The sequence below is a fragment of the Pelophylax lessonae genome, assembly GCF_965119305.1.
Source record: "Pelophylax lessonae genome assembly, chromosome: 3".
NCBI lineage: Eukaryota > Metazoa > Chordata > Amphibia > Anura > Ranidae > Pelophylax > Pelophylax lessonae.
Window position 1 is genome coordinate 428,446,831 of NC_138770.1, and position 19,812 is coordinate 428,466,642.

The following is a 19,812-nucleotide window of genomic DNA, read 5'->3' on the forward strand; positions in this document are numbered from 1 at the left end:
ATTACCCTACAATCAAGAAGATGATAAAGAACTGTGTCCATCAATGAACGAAAAAGAAAATGGCCTGGTCCTTAGGGGGTAAATCCTTTCGGTCTAGAAGTGGTTTATTGGACCACTACAAAAGGTAAAAAAATAAAATAAAAAATAAAAAAACACAAGACAACACATTTTTAGGTATGCTGTAAAAATGAGGACACTAAATATAGTGGAATTTTCTCAAACTTTACTGCTAAAGTTTTAAGTACCTTTTGGAGAGCAATTCAGTGTAAAAATGTCTCTGTGTCCAGGCTGTTTGTTTCCAGGGGCATACATCCGTACTGGTATGAATGTATACACTTACATCTGCATTTACCAGCAGTTACAGCCTGTCATTCATGCAGGCAGGCTGTATGCAAACACCTGTCAATCCCAGGCCCAGGTTTTCATGTTGTACAGCTCTCTGCACCTATTTGAATGAGCCCCATGTGAAACAACATTTAAGGGTCCGATCGATTCATTTTATAGGTGTGAAGATTCTTGGTGCTGAATAAACCTAAAACTGCCTTTTATACAACTGAAACCAACACAATGTAAATGTTGATGCTGTGAATATAGCAATAAACAGATGATGTTTATAAAGTGTATATAAAATAATGGAAAGTACTGTAGTTTAATCCCACCTGTAAAATGTATGGTGCTCAACACACACTTTCCACAGCCTCTTGGCTGCTCGATGGTTTGGCAGTTTGAATCCGATTGTGCTCTCAAACTGTTCCAGCTATAAAACAAGCAAAAAAATTGAAAATAAAAGTTTAAAGGCCAATTAGCAGAGAGGACTCAATATCCTATTTTTTCTTCTGACAATTACACAAACCTCCTTGAAATATACAGATATTTAAATTGCACCATGCCAACTTGAGTTACAACTTAGGTAACAATGTATTAAAGGGAACCTTAAAGCTGTGCCCAAAAAGGCAAGCAGAAGACAAAGGACTAGTCAACATGGTCTTGTCTGCACTATGAGGGGAATGAATCAATATTCGAGCAGGAAGAATCTGGAGCAGCTGTGCATTGCAACTAATCAGCAACTATCTTCAGCTTGTTTAGTTAAGCTTTGAAAATGAAAGATAGAAGCTGACTGGTAACTATGCATAGCTGCTCCAGATTCTGGCTGCTTCAAACTTAATAAATTCCCCTCCGCATGTCTGTGTGGAGGCAGCCATTGTATAGAGGGAGGCTTTGTCTTCTCATGTCAAAGCTGCCCCTTGATGACTGTTAATCTGACGTTGATTGGGTAAATCATCAAGGAGCAGCAGGAAATATGCAAAAGATACAGAACACATGAAGTTGAAAGCAGGAAGTATTGAACTGCATTTCCTCAGTTACATCTTCCACTCAAGCTGGGAGAACAGTCACCAACAAATACTTCTAATAATCTTAAAGACTGACTAAAAAAAGAAAAAGATCCCTAGCAGTGGGGTTGTGCCTGCACTGCAAAAGTCAATTGCTTATTTTGATCGGGGGGGGGGGGGGTCTTCGAAGTAGTCTTGCATTGGACATGACGCCAAGGGAGATGTACGCCACTGGAGAATGGGGCGCCATATGCTGGGGGAGCAAAGGTCCAGATAAGAGAAACTAGGTTTCTCCTCCCGTAAACAAAACAAGCTAATAAACCTTTGACGTAGGTGCAGCCCCACTGCAAAGGTTCAATTTAAACTTTCTCAGGGTTAGGCTTTAAAAGTAGCAGTGCTTCAGATGACCTGACGTTTCAGATATACAGTTATAAGGCTATAAGCACAGCAAGTGCACTGTTATTTTTCCAGAGAAATTCAAGACAAAAAAATAAAAAATCTTGAAGGGTACTGCTTAGACACAATTAACATTTTTGGATGTCCCCTATAAAATAGAAAATCTTCATATTTTGCATTCAGGTCCACATTAAAGGTCACCTTCCGGCAACACTTTTTAGTGTTTTTTAATTTGAACTTTCAGGTAGTTGTTTCCACCTTGGACTCCACTGAGGAGATGTCCTCTCAAGAAGAAGTCACTGACACTAAATATTTTGGCTTGAAATAAGCCAACAAAAACTCACTAGAAAATGAAACCTTGGACGATGAGCACCATGTTAGAATTCTAGTTAAAACAGGAAATCCGAATTAGCATAATTTGCAGAAGTTGTTACTTTATCGCTTTCTGAAACGCATTGTTTTAGTAATTCCTACAGTCTTTTAATCAAGAAGTAATAAGGAGAGCTGTTGACAATCAAAATAGATGTTCAAAATAGCAAATACAAAAAAATGGCCACCACCTCCTCATGGTAAAATATATCGATGTCATCATATTTACCTTGTTTCACTGTCGTGTCTCCTTAAATAATAATGATCTGCAATCAAAAGCGAATGACTATGTAATGGCAACTGCAAAAAAGCTTTTGATTCCATATCATGGTTGGTTGTAAATTCCAAGGACTCAAGGGCCTTCAAGTAAAACTAAAGGAAAAACTTTTTTTTTTCCATCTCTTGGCTAGGGTAAAAAATAGTTCTAATCCTTGACACTTTTTTTTTTTTTTTTTTTTTGCCATCTCTCCATTGTCCAATTGGGGGGGGGATTTCCCTTCACTTCCTGTCCCATAAAATAAAAATTACACACATATATATATATATATATATATATATATATATATATATACATACACACACACATATATGATAGATACAGAGTATATATATATATATATATATATATATACCTACAGACTTGTGTTTGATAAGGGAATAATTTAATGTCCCCAATGAAATTTGTTTGATTAGTGGCAATGATTTTGTTTTTACTCCAATAGTAGCAACTGTATCTCTTTTGTCACTTTTTCTTAGTACATAAAAGCTCCTTGTTGGTGGTCTTCCCACGGGCCAGCCTGACTTGACTGACTAGACCCTCCCACCTTGTGGCCACCCAAGGGTGCATACAGTATTGTAGTGAATTTAAGCTTATTCCTCAAAAGGATGTTATTTTTTTTTCTTCCTCTCTCTCCTTTCAGGGATAGAGGTTTATTTTCATGGTTGCTATTAAACCTAGGGGATTGCAGAACCTACCATCCCCTACTTCTATTTAACATTACAGACATATTTTACCTAATTAATAAATAATATAAAAACACAATGGAAAGTGTATAACACATACTTACAAATGCTAGTATTACAGTGGTACATATTAACTACTCGTGTTGCTTACCTCCCCAGGTCTCACTTTAATGAAAAAATTGTAGCGTTTGTAGGAAATTTTAAGAATCTTGGGCCAAGCAAAACGATTAATTCGAAGTCTGTCCTTGTAAATAAGCAATCCATTTGCACAAACACCCAGCATGATATCCACAGCTTCAGAATCCTAACAAAATAGATTAGAATAAATATTTAGAAGGGATATTATATGAACAACAGCATTTCTAAAAGCAATACACATTTGCACTGCAAAAATTACAAGTGACTGTGGGTCATTAAACTGTTCTTTGCGGTGTACTGCCAACCCCCACCACTGCCAGTAGGAGAACCAACAAGAGACTTGAGCCACAAGTACTAGAGTGCATCTGTATATGAACCCTCTCATTTGAAACATAAAAGGAGCGGTGATCAGAACTGAATAATGGGTATAACCCCAATAAATTCTGCAATGACGTGCAAAAAAAAAATGCAATGGCACAATATAAAATATTAGTGAGTAATGCTAAACCTAAAAGTAAATTTAGATATACATTTTTTTTTACAAAGAGCAGTGTATTTTACATGGCATTCATACCTGTGAAAGATGTGTTTTACTGAAAACCGCAGATGCAAAAAGCAAGATTTTTTTTTTAGAAATACACCACACTAAAGCGCACATACAGTATGTGAAGGCATCCTTATTGATGGAATCTGTTTAGTAGTAACATAAAAAAAAGCCCAATTTGCAAGCAAAATTATTAATCATGGGACTAGACAGCGGTAAAATCGAATTCAATTTAATCCAATTTGCTACCACAAAAGGAGTTAATTCATAAAAGAAAAAAAATGAACAGTTAAGTGTCAGCTCAATGTATGATCCTTAGGGAGACTGACCTGTCTACTGAAAGCTGATAACCAATAGTCTACCTGAGCTGCTGGAAGAGGAAAAAACTGTCAATTAACATTGTCTTTATGGTATGCTTGCAGTTTTTACAAAGTAGCGGAATTCCTCGAGTTCAGCTTCAGGCTAGGTTCACACATGCGCGGTGTGAATTTCAGGTCCGTTTTCACTGCGCATTTCCAAAGTAGCTGTTCAGCTGCACCGTAGATATGGTTCAGATGCGAATTTTAGGAGTGGGCAGCCACCGGCGTCCCTAAAAATAGCTGGTTAATGAGCGGCCGGGAAGCCAGCCACAGCACCCTTAACAACCAATGACGCATCAGCTGTCAGGGTTTTCCGCTGAAAGCGGAATGTAAACCGAAGAACTGCCGACAACAAGATTTTAGAAAACAATAGTGTGGGGGCCCCCACCCAAATCCATCTGGTATGGATTTTAAAGGGGAGCCTCACGTCAAAAATGAAATGAAAAAAAAAAGGTCTCTTCCCCACAACCCTGGCCAGTGGTTGTGGATTTCTGCAGGCGGAGGGGCTTTTCGGAATCTAGAAGCCCCCTTTTACAAGACCCCCCAATTTGAATGAGTAGGGGTCCATTGTACCCCTACTCAGTCACCAAAAAGAGTGTCAAAAAATTATAAAAACAAACAGTTTTTCACAATCCCCTTATTAAAAAACAAAACAATGTCCCCCGGTGTAGATCCAGTGTCAATCACTGGGTGACCCTGCCCCTTGTGAACGGAGTCTTAATGCTAAAGCACTGCCATCAGAACTATGCTCGGGCAAGAGTATCAGCAGCCTTATAGCCCAATACGTCTGCACATATAGTAAAGAATACAAGTAAAAACAAAAACAAGTAATATCCAAGAGGCAAAGCTGCACTATTATAAAAATTCAAGCCTGGAGATTCAGATTATTTCAGATGCCTAGCTAACTGGGTCTCCTTATAGTAGTAATAAACCTTTACATAACCCCATGGTGTCTGACTAGCCTGAGGTGATAAACCATAATAAAGTGAATCATCCCACATAATCTGTACCTCTTTAGCTGTGGTGTTTTCTTCTCCAGAGCTCTCTAAAGCAGTGGTTGTTCCTGCCTGCTTTGATAGACAGACATCAACTGTTGGAGCAGATGGGGGCGGCAGCATGATTGCAGTGAGTTGTACTGCATGGCTCTTGGAATGGGGGTGGAGATGCAAGGGTCCATCTGGCCAGACTCACACCAGACTCCAGTTTCCCTACTAGTACAGAGCAGCAGTCAGAGCTGGCTGAAGGGAGTCTTGAAGCTTTGCCCTTGTTTCAGGGGCCAGCAGGAATGCAGGAAAGTATGGATGTCTGTGTCATGGAGGTGTCATCATATATGCTGCTGATGCCTGCTTGTGCAAACCCAAGCCTGTGACACAGCAGTGGAGTCCCATTTGCAGGCAGGAGTCCCATCTGGAGCTGGACAAGGGAGGGGAGTTTGTTGATCAACAAAGCTACACCAAAAATACACAGATGCCTCCTGCAGCCAAAAGGTTCAGCTGAACTGCAGCACCCATGGTAGGTTGGCAGAGAGACATGCAATCTACTGCTGGGATGTTACGTGGGTGGCTCTGGGGGTTGGCTAGCTTGGGGTATACACTCACATTCTCCTCCAAGCATGTTATTTTTTCCTCTACCACTGCTCTACCCAGAGCAGATCGCACTTCCAGGAGACAGGGGGTGGGGATCTGACATCACACACTCTACAGCACAGAGGTGAGTGTAATCTGACACCTGAGTGAAAGGAATAAACACAGCCTCAGAGGAAGTAGAGAGTCGCCAGTATCCACCTTAACCACTATGGAGGCTATGCTTTCTTCATTTTGCATTTCAAAGTTGTCCAACCATTTTAAATACATTTGACAAAACATTCTTTGTAAATTTGCTTAAGATAAGCCTGCTGACTATGTAAACTTGAGGGATTGTGGAAGTCTGAGTTTAACAGTTTTCAGGCCCTTTTTGATCAGCAGGAGATCCTTATACAGAACCTCTGGTGATTCGGAGTCAAACAGTATAGATGACTTTTGTGATTTACATTGATGTTTTGTTTTGCCCTTAGGGAGCCTAATGAACCCATGTAATATCAATGGGCAGGTGGCCAATTTCCCTATATTTTTTAACTAGACAAACGCAGAGGTAATCCAATGTGAAGGGACTGTCATCTATTTACATCCAACTGCCCAAAGACTATCACAATGCAGCTATTCAGACAAGCCTGAAAAACTGACAGGGGGATCTGTTTGGACCACCCATGTGAACAGGGGCCTAGAAGCATCCAATCCGGTTCTTTACATATTTTCAAACATAGCTTACAAATATTCTATTCTCTATATCATGTATATTAAAATAACTTAATTTACCTTGGCATGATGCAGGTCCACGCCGTACATTGACAATTTCTTTGCATTTTCTAGGAAATTAATATCCGCTTGTGCTGGTGTAAGCCCTCTAAAAACAAATAGACATGGCATGAGTATGTAATTGACCATTTTTACGGTGGCTTTATATAAAAGTTTGTGAACTGGAATCTTTCATAGTGGACTTAGTGGATTTCCCTTCTCATTGTTTAATTCCCTAGCTAGCTATATGTAGTGTGTTGGTGCACCAATGAGAGGCCTGCAGTTCCCTTGTAAGAGTCTAGATCAGGGGTCGGAAACCTTTTTGGCTGAGAGAGCCATGAACACCACATATTTTCAAATGTATTTCCATGAGAGCCATACACTATATTTCAGGGGTCGGGAACCTTTATTTAATATTCATATTCATGGGCCGCAGCTATACAGTGAGTAGATAAAGCTGTGTGAAAGTGCCTGGAGTCCGGTTGGGAAGAGAGCAAAGCAGGCAGGTATGCAATGAGGCCAGAGTAGTAAAGTGCCTGCAGGCCTGCGAGAGATGGAGATGAGTATAGGCCCTAAGAAAATGTCGGCCGGCCGCTGAAGGCCTCAGAAGTGGATGTGAGAGGCAGCTCCTGCGGGTCCCCGGGTGTCAGAGGGCACAGGGAGCGGATAGCAGGTCTCCTTACCGGGCGGGGATTGCCAAGGCCCTCAGATGCACGGGGTCCGTAGCGCTGCAATCCGGTCACCCAGAGACAAACTGAGGGTAGCGGTGGGTAGCCCACAAAGTGTACCGTCGATGGGTGCAGAAATCTCCTTGGCACCGGGCACAGCTACGCGGATGGCACTGGATTGAGTGGTAGACGCGGCGGAGCGCAGCTAACGTCAGGACACGCCCCCCTTTATTCAAGATTTGTCTGCGAGCCAGGTACAGCCATCAAAAGAGCCATGTCTGGCTCGCGAGCCATAGGTTTCCTACCTCTGGTCTAGATCTTGCATGTGTTATTTAACCACAGGGTGAAGCCTCCAGGTAAATTGGTGTTCAATTCAATAATCGCTACAGAAAGTGGCCAAAATACCTCATGCAAATTTATTTTGGTATGTTATTTGCAATTACAAATTTAGCTGTAAAAGTATGTAATTTACAATTACAAATCCAACTTTAAAAAGCAAGTTGTTACAAATTGGTTTCCTCTTTGAAGTTTGTGTTGATTGTAAAACAGGAGCTGCAATTAGCAATTTGGAATTTTTAAAGCACATAAGGAAACTAACAGAATCCCAAACAAGCCAAATATTACATGCTAAATTGTATTATTTTGTCAAAATTATGGCAACATTTGATTAATGGCTAAAGCAAAACAGACTTGAACATTAGCATATACCAACCAAACTGTAGACAAAATGCATTGGCAAAGAGAAACAATGATAAACCAAAGTTCACTGACAGGTATGGAAAGAAAGCAGATAGCTGAGAAATACCACAAAAAATCAACTTCCAAATTTTCTAAAGGATTGCATTAGCAGCTTTTCTGGAAAAAAATCTCAACAAAATTGCTAATCCTAAGGCATGCAGAGCTGGAATTTATGATGCAGCTTTCATTTGAAAATATATATATTCAAGAACAACAAAGACGATGTAAGACCCTGGTGAACCACCTGTAGCCCCTTGCCACTTACTGTGAGGCCCCTTGTAGATAGTAGTCTGTGTTTTGATGCTTACTCATTTTATTTAGCCAGGCTTTTAAATGGTTAGGGTATTTTGTTTCACACTATCTTACCTTTTCTGTGCTGTCTATTACGTCTCTTCAGGTTTTTTTTTTTCCTACTAATCTTTTATAATACTTTAGATCGTCATATCAAATGAGGCACACAATAATTAAACCCTTCCTTTCCAGGTCAATTTTCAGCTTTCAGTGCTGTCCCGCTTTAAATGACAATTGCTCAGTCATGCAACACTGTACCCAAATTAACTTTTTTTCTCACAAATAGATCTTCCTTTTGGTGGTATTTAATCACCCCTGTGTTTACCGTTTGCTAAATAAAAGAGAAAAGACCGAAAATGTTGCAAAAATAAAACAGAGTTTCGGTTATAAAACTTTGCAATTAATCTTTCTTCATAAGTTTATGCCAAAATATATACTGCTACATTTCTTTGGTGAAAATAACCCAAATCACAGCTTATTATTTAGTCTGTAGGAAAGTTAGAGTGTGTACAAACTATGGTATATATATATATATATATATATATATATATATATATATATATAGTATAGAAGCAACAGAAAGCATGCATTCATGAAAGACAGGAGTTATAAAAAGAAATCAGGTTTGTTTGACGAGGCAAGTAAAACCTTCAAGGGGTGGCTGTGGATTTTGTAAAAGCGTTTGTCCTCCACGGGAACCACCATGGATTTATCCACCTTAGGTGACACCAGCAACTGCAAACAGGGTCCGCAAAGGGGTAACGGCGCTGAAAATGCTTAGGCACCACGAGCATGTGCTTAACGCGACGCCACTGTTTGTTCGCGATATCGTAAAACTCCTACGGGCAGGGAAAAACCTGACCCGATTTCTGGGATTTGCGGGACCCGAAGGAAACCTGCTTACCTGACAGGGTGGGCTCATCACCAATGTGCAAAGTTTTCCTAACGGAGCGAACAAGTGCTTCAACCAAAGCGCGTTCCCGAGGTGACTCCTCCTCCTCCCTGTCTGAGTGTGCAGACAGGGATCCCTCAGGGAGGGCAATTTCCGTGGCAACCATGTCAGGCTCTGAATCAGAAGACAGAGGGCATCGGCTGTTTTTGAACATTATCTTGTGACATCATAAGATCAACTTTGGACACCAAAGTTTTAATAGCTGGAGATAAAGAAGCTAGGGAAAGTGATCCGGACATCCCGGATGCACAAAAACTCTGGGGTGAAATTGTCACCCTGGGACTCCATCTTAGCAGAAAAATAAAGAAATGGAACACTGGCCCTTTAAATCGGCGATTGCGGTCCGCACCGCGATCCCGCTTTGCTGCTGGAGTCCGTTATAATGCTAAATAACTGAGCAAGCAATGTGTCTAAGGGATATTGCCCAAAAAGCAGTAAAAAAAAAACCCTCATAGTGCCAGAGATACAGAAAACAAACCGCTCTCCACGCTTCTCTGCAGCAAGTGAAAAGATGGCAGGAGGAAGTGACCTAATTCACTAGAGGCCGAACAGTGACCTGAGCCACAAAAACATGGATGCCAATAGAAGTATATGGGGAAAATGGCCGCTGCCCTTACAATCCGGCTGCCCACATCCAAGATGGTGCCGAAAATGGCGCCAAGAGCATGTTAGCAAAAAATGGCTGCTGCCCTTACACTGATGCAGCCAGGCATGCCCTCACCCAAAACGGCGTCCGAAAACAGCGCTGACAGTCAGGAGCCCAGGAACCCTGGCCACCGTAGGAAGCCCCCCAGGACAAGGTAAGAGCCTTACATCCCCCCCCATGCATTGGACGCCGCTAGAGTGCCCCCATAAGGAGCAGGGAGGCAGGCTCCATCCAGACTGGCCAGGGGGGACACCACAGAGATCGCAGCTCTGACATCCCCAGGAGTGGGCCCACAGCACCCCCCCCCCCGAGCACTGTCCCAGGGACACAGGGGGTAGCATCACTCACCATACCAAGGACCGCGGGCTCCGCTCGGAAACAGCTCGCCTCCCACCCTGAGTGGGGGTGCTGTCAGCCAAGAGAGGACGCTGCAACACAGGGCGTTCCAGGGTTGATGCGCCCCGGCGAAGAAATTCCTCCGTAGGGCACCGTCGTGGCGAGACCTGGGCGGACCCCAACCTGCACACACTCGTAGGCCAGGCTGGGGGACCATAAGGATCTAGATTATCCAGTGCGAAGCCCAGCCCCGGCTGTCACTTGTAGTTCTCCAGGAGGATCCCCCTGACTAGCTAGCGTGAGTAAGAAAAAAACATTTTTCAAAGAAAAAATCAAAAACGGAGACCGAAGTCCCAGCAGGGTATCCTAGGTCCTACTCCTGAGCTAGGCAGCAAGAAACTGATTAGTAAGCTCTATGTGTCTGAGGGTAATGTCGAGAGGGACAGTCCCCTAAGGTGTGTCTAGTTAAAGCTTTTTAACCACTTTACCACCGGAGGATTTTGCTGTCTTCCGTCCAGGCCACTTTTTGCGATTCGGCGCTGTGCGACTTCAACTGACAATTGCGCGGTCGTGCGACGCCGTACCCAAACGAAATTTACGTCCTTTTTTTCCCACAAACAGAGCTTTCTTTTGGTGGTATTTGATCACCTGTGCGATTTTTACTTTTTGCGCTATAAACAAAAAAAGAGCGTTTATTTTGAAAAAATAACAATATTTTTAACATTTTTTTATATGAAATTCCCCCCAAAAAAGATGTAAAAACCAATTTTTTAAAAAATTTTTGGCCAATTTGTTTTCTGCTACCTATGTTTGGTAAAAAAAATCGCAATAAGCGTATTTTGATTGGTTTGCGCAAAAGTTATTGCGTTTACTAACAAAGGGAAAGATTTCTGTCATTTTTGGTGTTTTTTTTTTTAACGCGTAATGGCGGCGATCTGCGATTTTTTTTGCGGGACTGCGACATTGCGGCGGACAGACCGGACCCCTGACTGACATTTTTGACACTTTTAGGGGTTCCAGTGACATTACTGCAGTAATCAGTGCTATAAATATGCACTGTTACTGTAAAAATGACACTGGCAGGGAAGGGGTTAATTTTATTGGAGAGGGAGGGGTTAATGTATGCCTGGTGCTTACTGACGTGTAGGGGGGGAGGTGACTGTGTGAGTCATGGACAGATCGGATGTCCAGCTATGCTGAACAGTCCGATCTGTCACTCCCTGTCACTATGGAGATCCGTCCGCTGTGTTTACACACAGCGGGCGGATCTCCAGACTCGATCCCCGACGATCGGGTAAGAGCAGCGGCGATCGCCGCTGCTCCTCCCCTGGCCCGACTCCCGCTGTGAATGAAAACAGCGGGAGCGAGCCTCCGGCGGCGCGCAAGCGCCGCCCAGAAGGGGGAGTGTCCAGTCACGTTAATACTACGTGGCTGGACGATAACGAACCACTCTGCCGCAGTAGTATTACTGTGAGCGGTTGTAGAGTGGTTAATGAAGTTTCACTACCTAGCCTGCTCCTGCAGAGGGCGCCATTACCCAATAGTGATATATCTTGAAAGAGGCTGCGTCTGTCAGAGGACGCAAGAGAAAATTGGATGACTCCCAGTAAAATCCATTGCTCTTATGTTCATTGATGGACACAACTCCTGATCTTCATAGCCATTGGGTTATACTGCCCCTTACAGGAGTAGGACGCTAGGCAGAAAAAGAAACTGGCTATGCCTATGGGCTGTCCCAGGGGGTATACTCTCTCCCTCTGCTATAGGTACTCAGTTTAGTTACAAGCAGTGTCAGAAGAATTACAACTCCACAGAGAAGTGGATGCTGTGTCTGTCATTGGATTAGAGAGAAATGGGTTTTACGGCATGTCAAAAATCCCATTTTCTCTTTTCGTTTTTTGACGGACACAGCTCCTGACCTTCATAACCATTGGGACATTCCCAAAGCAGTGTTAAACATGAGGTGTGGGAACAGCAAAAAAATTCCAAAGGCTAAACCGTAGCCAACCAGGCAACAGGAGCTCAACCAAAAAAACTGGAGCCCACCTGAAAAAAAACAATACACCCTTTAAAGAGGATCAGGTCCTCTAAACAGCAGCCCGCAAAACATTGCGGCCAAAAGAAGCATCCGCAGATGCCAACACATCCACGTGATAAAAATTTGTGAAAGTGGGCACCGACAACCAGCTGGCCGCCTTGCAAACCTAAATCACTGACGCCTGATGACGGAAGGCCCAGGATGCACTAAGTGCCCGAGTAGAGTGCCCCTTGACAGGGAAAGGAGGAACCTGTCTCCTGATGGAATAACCGTCTGTCTGATCCCTCTGGAAATGGTCACAGAGGAAGCTTTCCTAGGCCCATCTGTGAGCACAAATAGGGAGTCTGACTTCCTAAAAGACTCTGTAGCTGCAAAGTACCACATCCAAGGCAAGCAGAGACATTTCCTTTGGATGTTTAGACCCGGGACACAGGGAAGGCAACACAATGTCTTCATTCAAATGAAAATAAGAAACAACCTTTGGGAAGATTGATGGACACCACCTTATCTTTATTCACTTTATCTTTGTGAATCACTAGGTAAAATGAATGACAGGATAAAGCCCGCCAGTTCCGACACCCTGCGCGCAGGGATAATAGCCACCAAAAAAAAGCCACCTTCTGAGACAACGTAAACAAGTGAATCTCCCGAAAGATTCTCAAAAGGAGGCTTCTGGAGGACTGCCAAAGCCGACACCTGGCCCTTGAGGGTACTCAAGGCCAATTTCTGTACAACCCCCCATTGAAGCAAGGTCAGTCTTTACACAGGAAAAGGAGGGGTACACTGATCATGACTGTATGGTTAGCAGTACTTCACAGGACATGCCGCTATGGCTAACAGAGGATGAAATCATGAAAAGGCTTGATAACATTAACACAAATCACCAGAACCGGATAGCGTGCATCCAAGAGTACTCAAAGAACTCAGTAAGGTTACATCTAGACCACTGTTCCTGATCTTTGCAGATAGTATTTTGACAGGAACTGTACCAGGTGACAGGAGGAAAGCTAACGTGATACCAATATTCAAAAAAGGGCAGACACATTATCCCAGGCAATTATAGGCCAGTCATCCTGCCGTCAATAATATGTAAATTACTGGAAGAGATGATAAGGGACTATATGCAAGAATTTGCTAAAGTCAACAGTATCATCAGCAGTAATCAGCACAGGTTTCAAAAGGATGTTCTTGTCAGACCAATCTGCTAACATTCTACGAGGAGGTGAGCTGTGAGCTAGATAGGGGGAGACCTGTGGATATGGTGTGTCTGGATTTTGCTAAGGCATTCGATACATTCCCTCACAAACGCTTAATTTGCAAAATAGGGTCTGCAGGCATAGATCACAAGGTTTGCTCTTGGATTGAAAACTGGTTAAAGGGGCGTGTCCAAAGGGTGGTAATAAATAACACCTACTCAGACTGGACTGGACTGGAGTGGTAAGTGGGGTCCCCCAAGGCTCAGTACTGGGACCAATTAGGTTCAATGTATTCATAAATATCATTGAGGACAGTATCACTAGCTTAATATCAGTTTTTGCAGAGGACACAAAATTAAGCAGGACAATAACTTCACATCATGATGCAGAAATCTTACAGAATGACTTGAACAAAATAAAAGAGTGGGCAACTACGTGGCAAATGAGATTTAATGTGGAGAAGTGTAAGGTATTGCACTTGGGGACTAAAAACAAACGGAAAAAATGGATTTTTGTAAAATCTTACCGTAAAATCCTTTTCTCTTAGCTCATTGACAGACGTAGTCCTCGGTGATACAGCACCTTCGGGTTATGTTGCCTCCACAGGAGTAGGACTAGACAGGAAATGAAAAATGCTCTGGCCACACCCCAGGGGCAGTCCCCGAGGGTATATCCTCTCTCTCTCCGCCACAGCAAATCAGTTATGTCACAAAAGCAGTGCTTAGAGAATTTAACCCAACCCAACTCAAAAACAGAGGGGCGGGTACTACGTCTGTCAATGAGCTAAGAGAAAAGGATTTTACGGTAAGATTTTACAAAAATCCATTTTTCTCTATCGCTCATTGACAGACGTAGTCCTCGGTGATACAGCACCTTCGGGAAGTCCCAGAGCAGTATCACAAATGAGGGGTGGGAAAATGGAAATCAAATCCAAATCTAGAAGGGCCAACCGGTGCCAACTAGAAGTTTACAATGCTCATCCTTAATGATGAGACTCAACAAAAAAATTTTCAAACAGAAAAAAACCCTCGAGGTAGACCACCGGTCTCCTCAAATTGCGGCCTGCAAAACCTTGCGGCCAATAGAGGCATCCGCCGATGCCATCACATCAATTTTATAAAATTTTGTAAAAAGGTATGTACCGACGACCAGGTGGCTGCTTTACATACCTGGACCACTGACGCCTGATGGCGAAAGGCCCAGGAAGTACTGAGCGCTCGAGTGAAGTGCGCCCTAACAGGGAACGGAGGATTCCGACCCTTAATAGAATAAGCCTGTACCACCGTCTGACTGATCCATGTAGATATGGTCGCGGCAGACACAGGCGACCCCCTTCTAGGGCTATCCGTGATCACAAAAAGTGAGTCCGTCTTACGAAAACCACTTTAGGAAGGAAGGATGGATTCGGAAGAAGAACCACCTTATCCCTATGAACCACCAGATCTGGAGAACGACAGGATAATGCGGCCAGTTCTGACACCCTGCGTACAGAAGTAATGGCCACCAAGAAGGCCACCTTCTGGGAATGTAAGCAAGGGAATCTCCCTAATATCTTCAAAGAGAAGTTTCTGAAGAACCGACCACACTAAATAAAGATACCAGGCGGTAAGGGTGCGCACACTGGCGGAGCCAGATGTCGCACCCCCTGGATGAAATTCCGCACCAAGGAATGATTAGCCAAAGGTTTCTTGAAAGAAGATTGCTAACACCGAAAACCTGACCCTTGATCGTGCTCAAGGATAGTTTCTGCTCAACCCCTTGTTGCAGACAGACCAAAATTCGGGTCACCGAATAGGTCTGTGGGGGAAATCCAATAGATTCACACCATGCAATATAAGACTTCCATGTGCTGGAAGTCGCTTTCCTTGCTTTAACTGGAGGTAGGAATAACTGAAGCTGACACTCCCTTGTCCTTCATACCTGGGTCTCAATGGCCAGGCCATTAAGCCAGCGACTGTAAAGCAAGATGGAAGATCGGTCCCTGAGACCGCAAATCCTCCCTGAGAGGAAGTCTCCAAGGAGCGTCCGCGACTAGCCTCGCCAAGTCGGCGTACCAGGCTCGACGAGGTCAATCCGGAATTTCCAGAATAACTGTAATTCCCTCCACCTCTATCCTGCGAAGAAGTTCCCGCAGCAACTTGAGAGGATGGAAGGCATGCCGTAGCTGATACTGCCCCCACGGGGCGATCAGCGTTTCTGCTGCGTCCGCTAGAGGATCGTGGCGCGAGCTACAAACCTCCGCACCTTCCTGTTAGGCCAAGGTGCCAACAGATCCACATCCGGGATGTCCCAATGAAGGGACAGCTATGGAAAAACCTCTGGATGAAGAGGCCATATGCGATTGGATCCGAATCGGGCTGCTCTAGAGCTGCTCGATCCAGTAAATCAGACAAAATCTGATCGCTCTTAGTTCCGATACCCTTATTGGTAATCTGGATACTATCGGAAGAAATGACTTCCCCTGGTTGAGCATCGGAGACTTCCTGGTTCGCTCGCTCAACCGGATCCGATTGTCCAGGGAATCGGAATTCTGATTCCATTAAAAAAGAATCTCCTTCAGGAGAATTCGGGTATGAGACTGGGTATACGGTACTGCCTCTAAGAAGGCCACCATCAGTCCCAGCCAATTGACGGACAGCAACATCCGAATCGTTGACTGAACCTTCTGGAGTTTCCCAGCAAGGAGAAACTCTCTTGCCCAGGATGTATCCAACCTTAGGCCCAGATAGTTCAGTCTCCTGGTGGGAACCAGGGATGATTTTTGGGAAAGCGAAAAAACGCTGATGTCCTGCGATGAAGACATCCCCCCCCACCCCAGAGATGGGTAGGGGCGCATCAGGCTATATTCTTCAGGCTTGGCTGAGCCGGACTCTTTGTTTACCCGACCAGCGCCCTTTGAAACCCCTCTAAAGGGGCTTTGGAGGGTTTCGCCTTATCGCCCGCCCTCGCGGAACGAACAACTCTATATGAGCAGAAAAGGAAGGTCCTCGTTAGTTACGAGGTCTTTTTATCCTAACAGTCTGTGGCAAGACAGCAGGTGGTACCGTCTATCCTATAAAGAGGAATTCCTCAAACGGATAGCACCTAGCCATGCGTTTGGAAATAACAGGGGTTCGTTTCAAAACGACCCCATTTGGGTAAAGGAAAATCCTTCGCCCTTTTGGTAGGCTAACAAGTACCAAAAAGGAATCTCAGTTTCAGCTACCTCTGCCGGTGTAACCTCAAGACTAAAGGTTTCCCGGACGGACACAACTAGTGCATCCACCACTCTTGTGCTATGGCGGAGGCAGAAACGTGCTCCTCACTGCTGAGGAGATATTACCTGAGACAACAGCCCCCTAAGAGGGACCTGCAACTGCATTGACCAGTTCCGAATCCGTATCTGAAGTATCTGATAAACAATAGGGGTAGGCGGGGGTCGCTTCTTGATCCCCGTCCCTGACAGGCCACCTCCACCCGGGATACCAAAGACTCCAAAACTGCCGATAATGCATTAAAAACAAGTGGGGTACTGGAGGGTCCTGCGGCCACCTTGAGGGGATCAGGTGGGGATACCTATGCGGCAGGGTCAATGATTATACAAGACACTTGCCAGCGACAAAAAATGACAAAGTAAAAAAAAAAAAAAAATTTTTTTTTTTTGTGTCCCCCAGTCGCAACAGCGCCCCTCAGTGTTACCTGCCTTTTTGGACCCCACAGAGAGAGAGACAGACCCCAAGGCTCATCCCTGATGCACAGAAGTTTTCATCAGCTTGCTCAGTGCTTGTCTTGTTACAGACAGGAAGTCTTTGGCCCTATTTCCTGGGTAAAAGAGGCGGCTCCGCCCCTTAACACGCCTGCCGGCTCCTCCCCCTGGCTCCATGAGGTGTTTGAGTCACCTCAAACATGGCCGCCCCCATGCTGGAGACACAAGGCTACACCAAAATGGCGGCCTCGTGCGATCTACCAGACAATGGTGGCGGCCTGCACAGAATAGCGGCATGTCTGCAGAAGGATCTCGGCCTCACTACCCTTCACCCTCATGGTGGTCAGCGTGGTCGGAGGTACCGGACCCTAGCGGGCCGTATGCGGTCCGTGGCCGTCGGGAGGCATCTGCTTAGCTGGAGGAATGATCTGGAATGCAGTATACATGTATAGACATCGCCCTGTGGCTACTGACAGGTAGGATACCTTATACTATCACAGTAAAGTTCTAGTACTGCCACTGACTACAATCATTTACACATTTTTACAATTAGATTGTCAGCTCCCAAACCAAGCCTCCTGGCTTCTTGTACACAAAAATCACACTCAATTAGGGGGATCTGTGACATGTTGTAGGATAGAGGGGAACCCATCCTTACCATTACAGAGAGGGGCCCGCGTTCACCACAAGACCCGTCAGGGGGAAAAGGGGGAACATACTACTCACCATACCGGAACCAGGCGGGCGCCAACTCCTGACAGTACCCCTCTCCACCGAGGTAGGAGGGCTGTCGACCAATACGGGCGCCGTGACTCATGGTCTTTGGCGTTTCAGCGAGACGTTTAACTCGCAGGGTCAGCCCCCGTCCAGTGGGACTATGTCGCGGCCGACCCAGCGCGGAGCTATGGCCTGCACGCGCTCGTAGGCTGAACTGGGGTGACCACTGGATCTCAACATCCCGCCCGTCGCCCAGTTCAGCTTTCTTGCTTGAAGATCTCACAGGAACACTGGAGAAAAAAAGCTGTCTTTAAAAAATTATTTTCTAAGAAATAAATCCGGCCAGGACCGAAGATCCCAGCAAGGTATCTAGGTCCTTACTCCTGACTAGACAGAAAAAAACTGATTTGCTGTGGCGGAGAGAGAGAGGATATACCCTCGGGGACTGCCCCTGGGGTGTGGCCAGAGCATTTTTCATTTCCTGTCTAGTCCTACTCCTGTGGAGGCAACATAACCCGAAGGTGCTGTATCACCGAGGACTACGTCTGTCAATGAGCGATAGAGAAATACGCGTTAGGGGGGGAACCTCTGGGGGAATCAAGAATGGAGAAAGATCTGGGAGTCTTAGTAGAAGATAGACTAAGCAATAGCATGCAATGTCAAGCTGCAGCTGCCAAAGCCGGCAGAATATTAGCATGCATAAGGAACGGGATATATTCCAGAGATAAATCTATAATCCTACCCTCTTTTTTTTTTTTTTTTTTTTTTTTTTTTTTTTTTTTATATGTATCTCAAGATTGATTTTCCTCACTATATTTAACTAATTTTATATCTATATATACACTTTCAGGATCTTTTTTGGTCCCAGTGTGTCTTCACTATTAACCCTAGGAGTGTCACTTTTGGAGTCTCTATTCTTGTAAATCACTTTGCTTGTGGTCCTTCCCTCTCTGCTGCCCCTGTGCGTTGGTTGTCATCCATGGATGTGTTTAGGTCCCTATCGCCAACATTCAATTGCCCTTGGATCTATGACACTGCTTAAGGTAGTGTTTATTCCATCATATCCCCTATTATAGTTCATTATTTTACTAAAAGCATAATATGACAACTCAAATCTTTATCTTTAGATATAAAACTTTTATAAAAGCTCCTGAGAAATGGACGGCGGTCCATGAAACGTTTTGAGCCTACAAATTACTCAATTGTTGCATTGTACCAAAGACTGTAAGCATACAGAGATTATGATGTTCTATTGTATTCATATTTATTCTTGAGTGATCCATGTTTGGTCCTAGAAATATTGTATTTATTATTGATTCAATATGTATCGTCCTATCGAGTTCATTGCTATCTTTATATGTGCCCATGTATACAGTGCCTGTACATACATATATATTTATTTAACCTCCTTGGCGGTATTCCCGAGTGTGGCTCGGGGTTAAATTTCAGTGCCATTAGCGGTAACCCCGAGCCACACTCTGGGTACCGCCAGGGAGCATCGCTGGATCCTGAAAGAGAGGGTACTCACCTTGTCCCACGATCCAGCGATGTATCCTGGCAGTGTACGGTGGCCGGATCTTCTGCCCGATGCTGTGCCCTGGCTTCCATCTCCTGCTCCCCGATTGGCCAGGAGGAGGATCCGTGTGACAATAGCAAATTTTCATTAGCTATTGTCACACAATAGGCGGGCTCTCGGGGCGCACTGCTCACTACCTTCACCATCTTCACGCGGCTGCGCGGTCTGAATTTGTGCTGCTCCTGACCGTCAATTAGACTGCGCGGCCACGCATGCGCGCAGCTTAAAAGGGAAAATTGGTTATAAAGAACACAGAAGCACAGTAAAAAAGAAGCACAGTAAAAAAAAAATCATATGTAAATAGTTGGTTTGAGCTGCTCATCCTTAAGAATTACAAAATAATGGTACCGCTTTCAGCACCTAAAATCTGAAAAATTCATACCGCCAGGGAGGTTAATAAATTCTCATGTCTAGTTGACCTCATTCAAAGTCCCATTTTTTTGTCCTTGTTTCTACCTATAATCCTACCACTTTATAAAACTCTGGTTCGGCCACATCTGGAATACTCTGTTCAGTTCTGGTCACCGATCCTCAGA

At 44.3% G+C, this 19,812-nt stretch overlaps 1 protein-coding gene across 17 annotated transcripts in view; it reads right to left on the minus strand.

Annotated features, from left to right (window-relative positions):
• EPB41L2 (erythrocyte membrane protein band 4.1 like 2) overlaps positions 1 to 19,812 on the minus strand; it is a 375,724-nt gene that overhangs the window by 100,956 nt on the left and 254,956 nt on the right. For all 17 annotated transcript variants that reach the window (XM_082250108.1, XM_082250106.1, XM_082250105.1 and 14 more), the window contains 3 exons: positions 6,455 to 6,542; positions 3,211 to 3,363; positions 660 to 757 (listed from right to left, as the gene is read on the minus strand). In XM_082250108.1, coding sequence (XP_082106234.1) covers positions 660 to 757; positions 3,211 to 3,363; positions 6,455 to 6,542 — 339 coding nt within the window. The remainder of the gene's footprint in view (positions 1 to 659; positions 758 to 3,210; positions 3,364 to 6,454; positions 6,543 to 19,812) is intronic.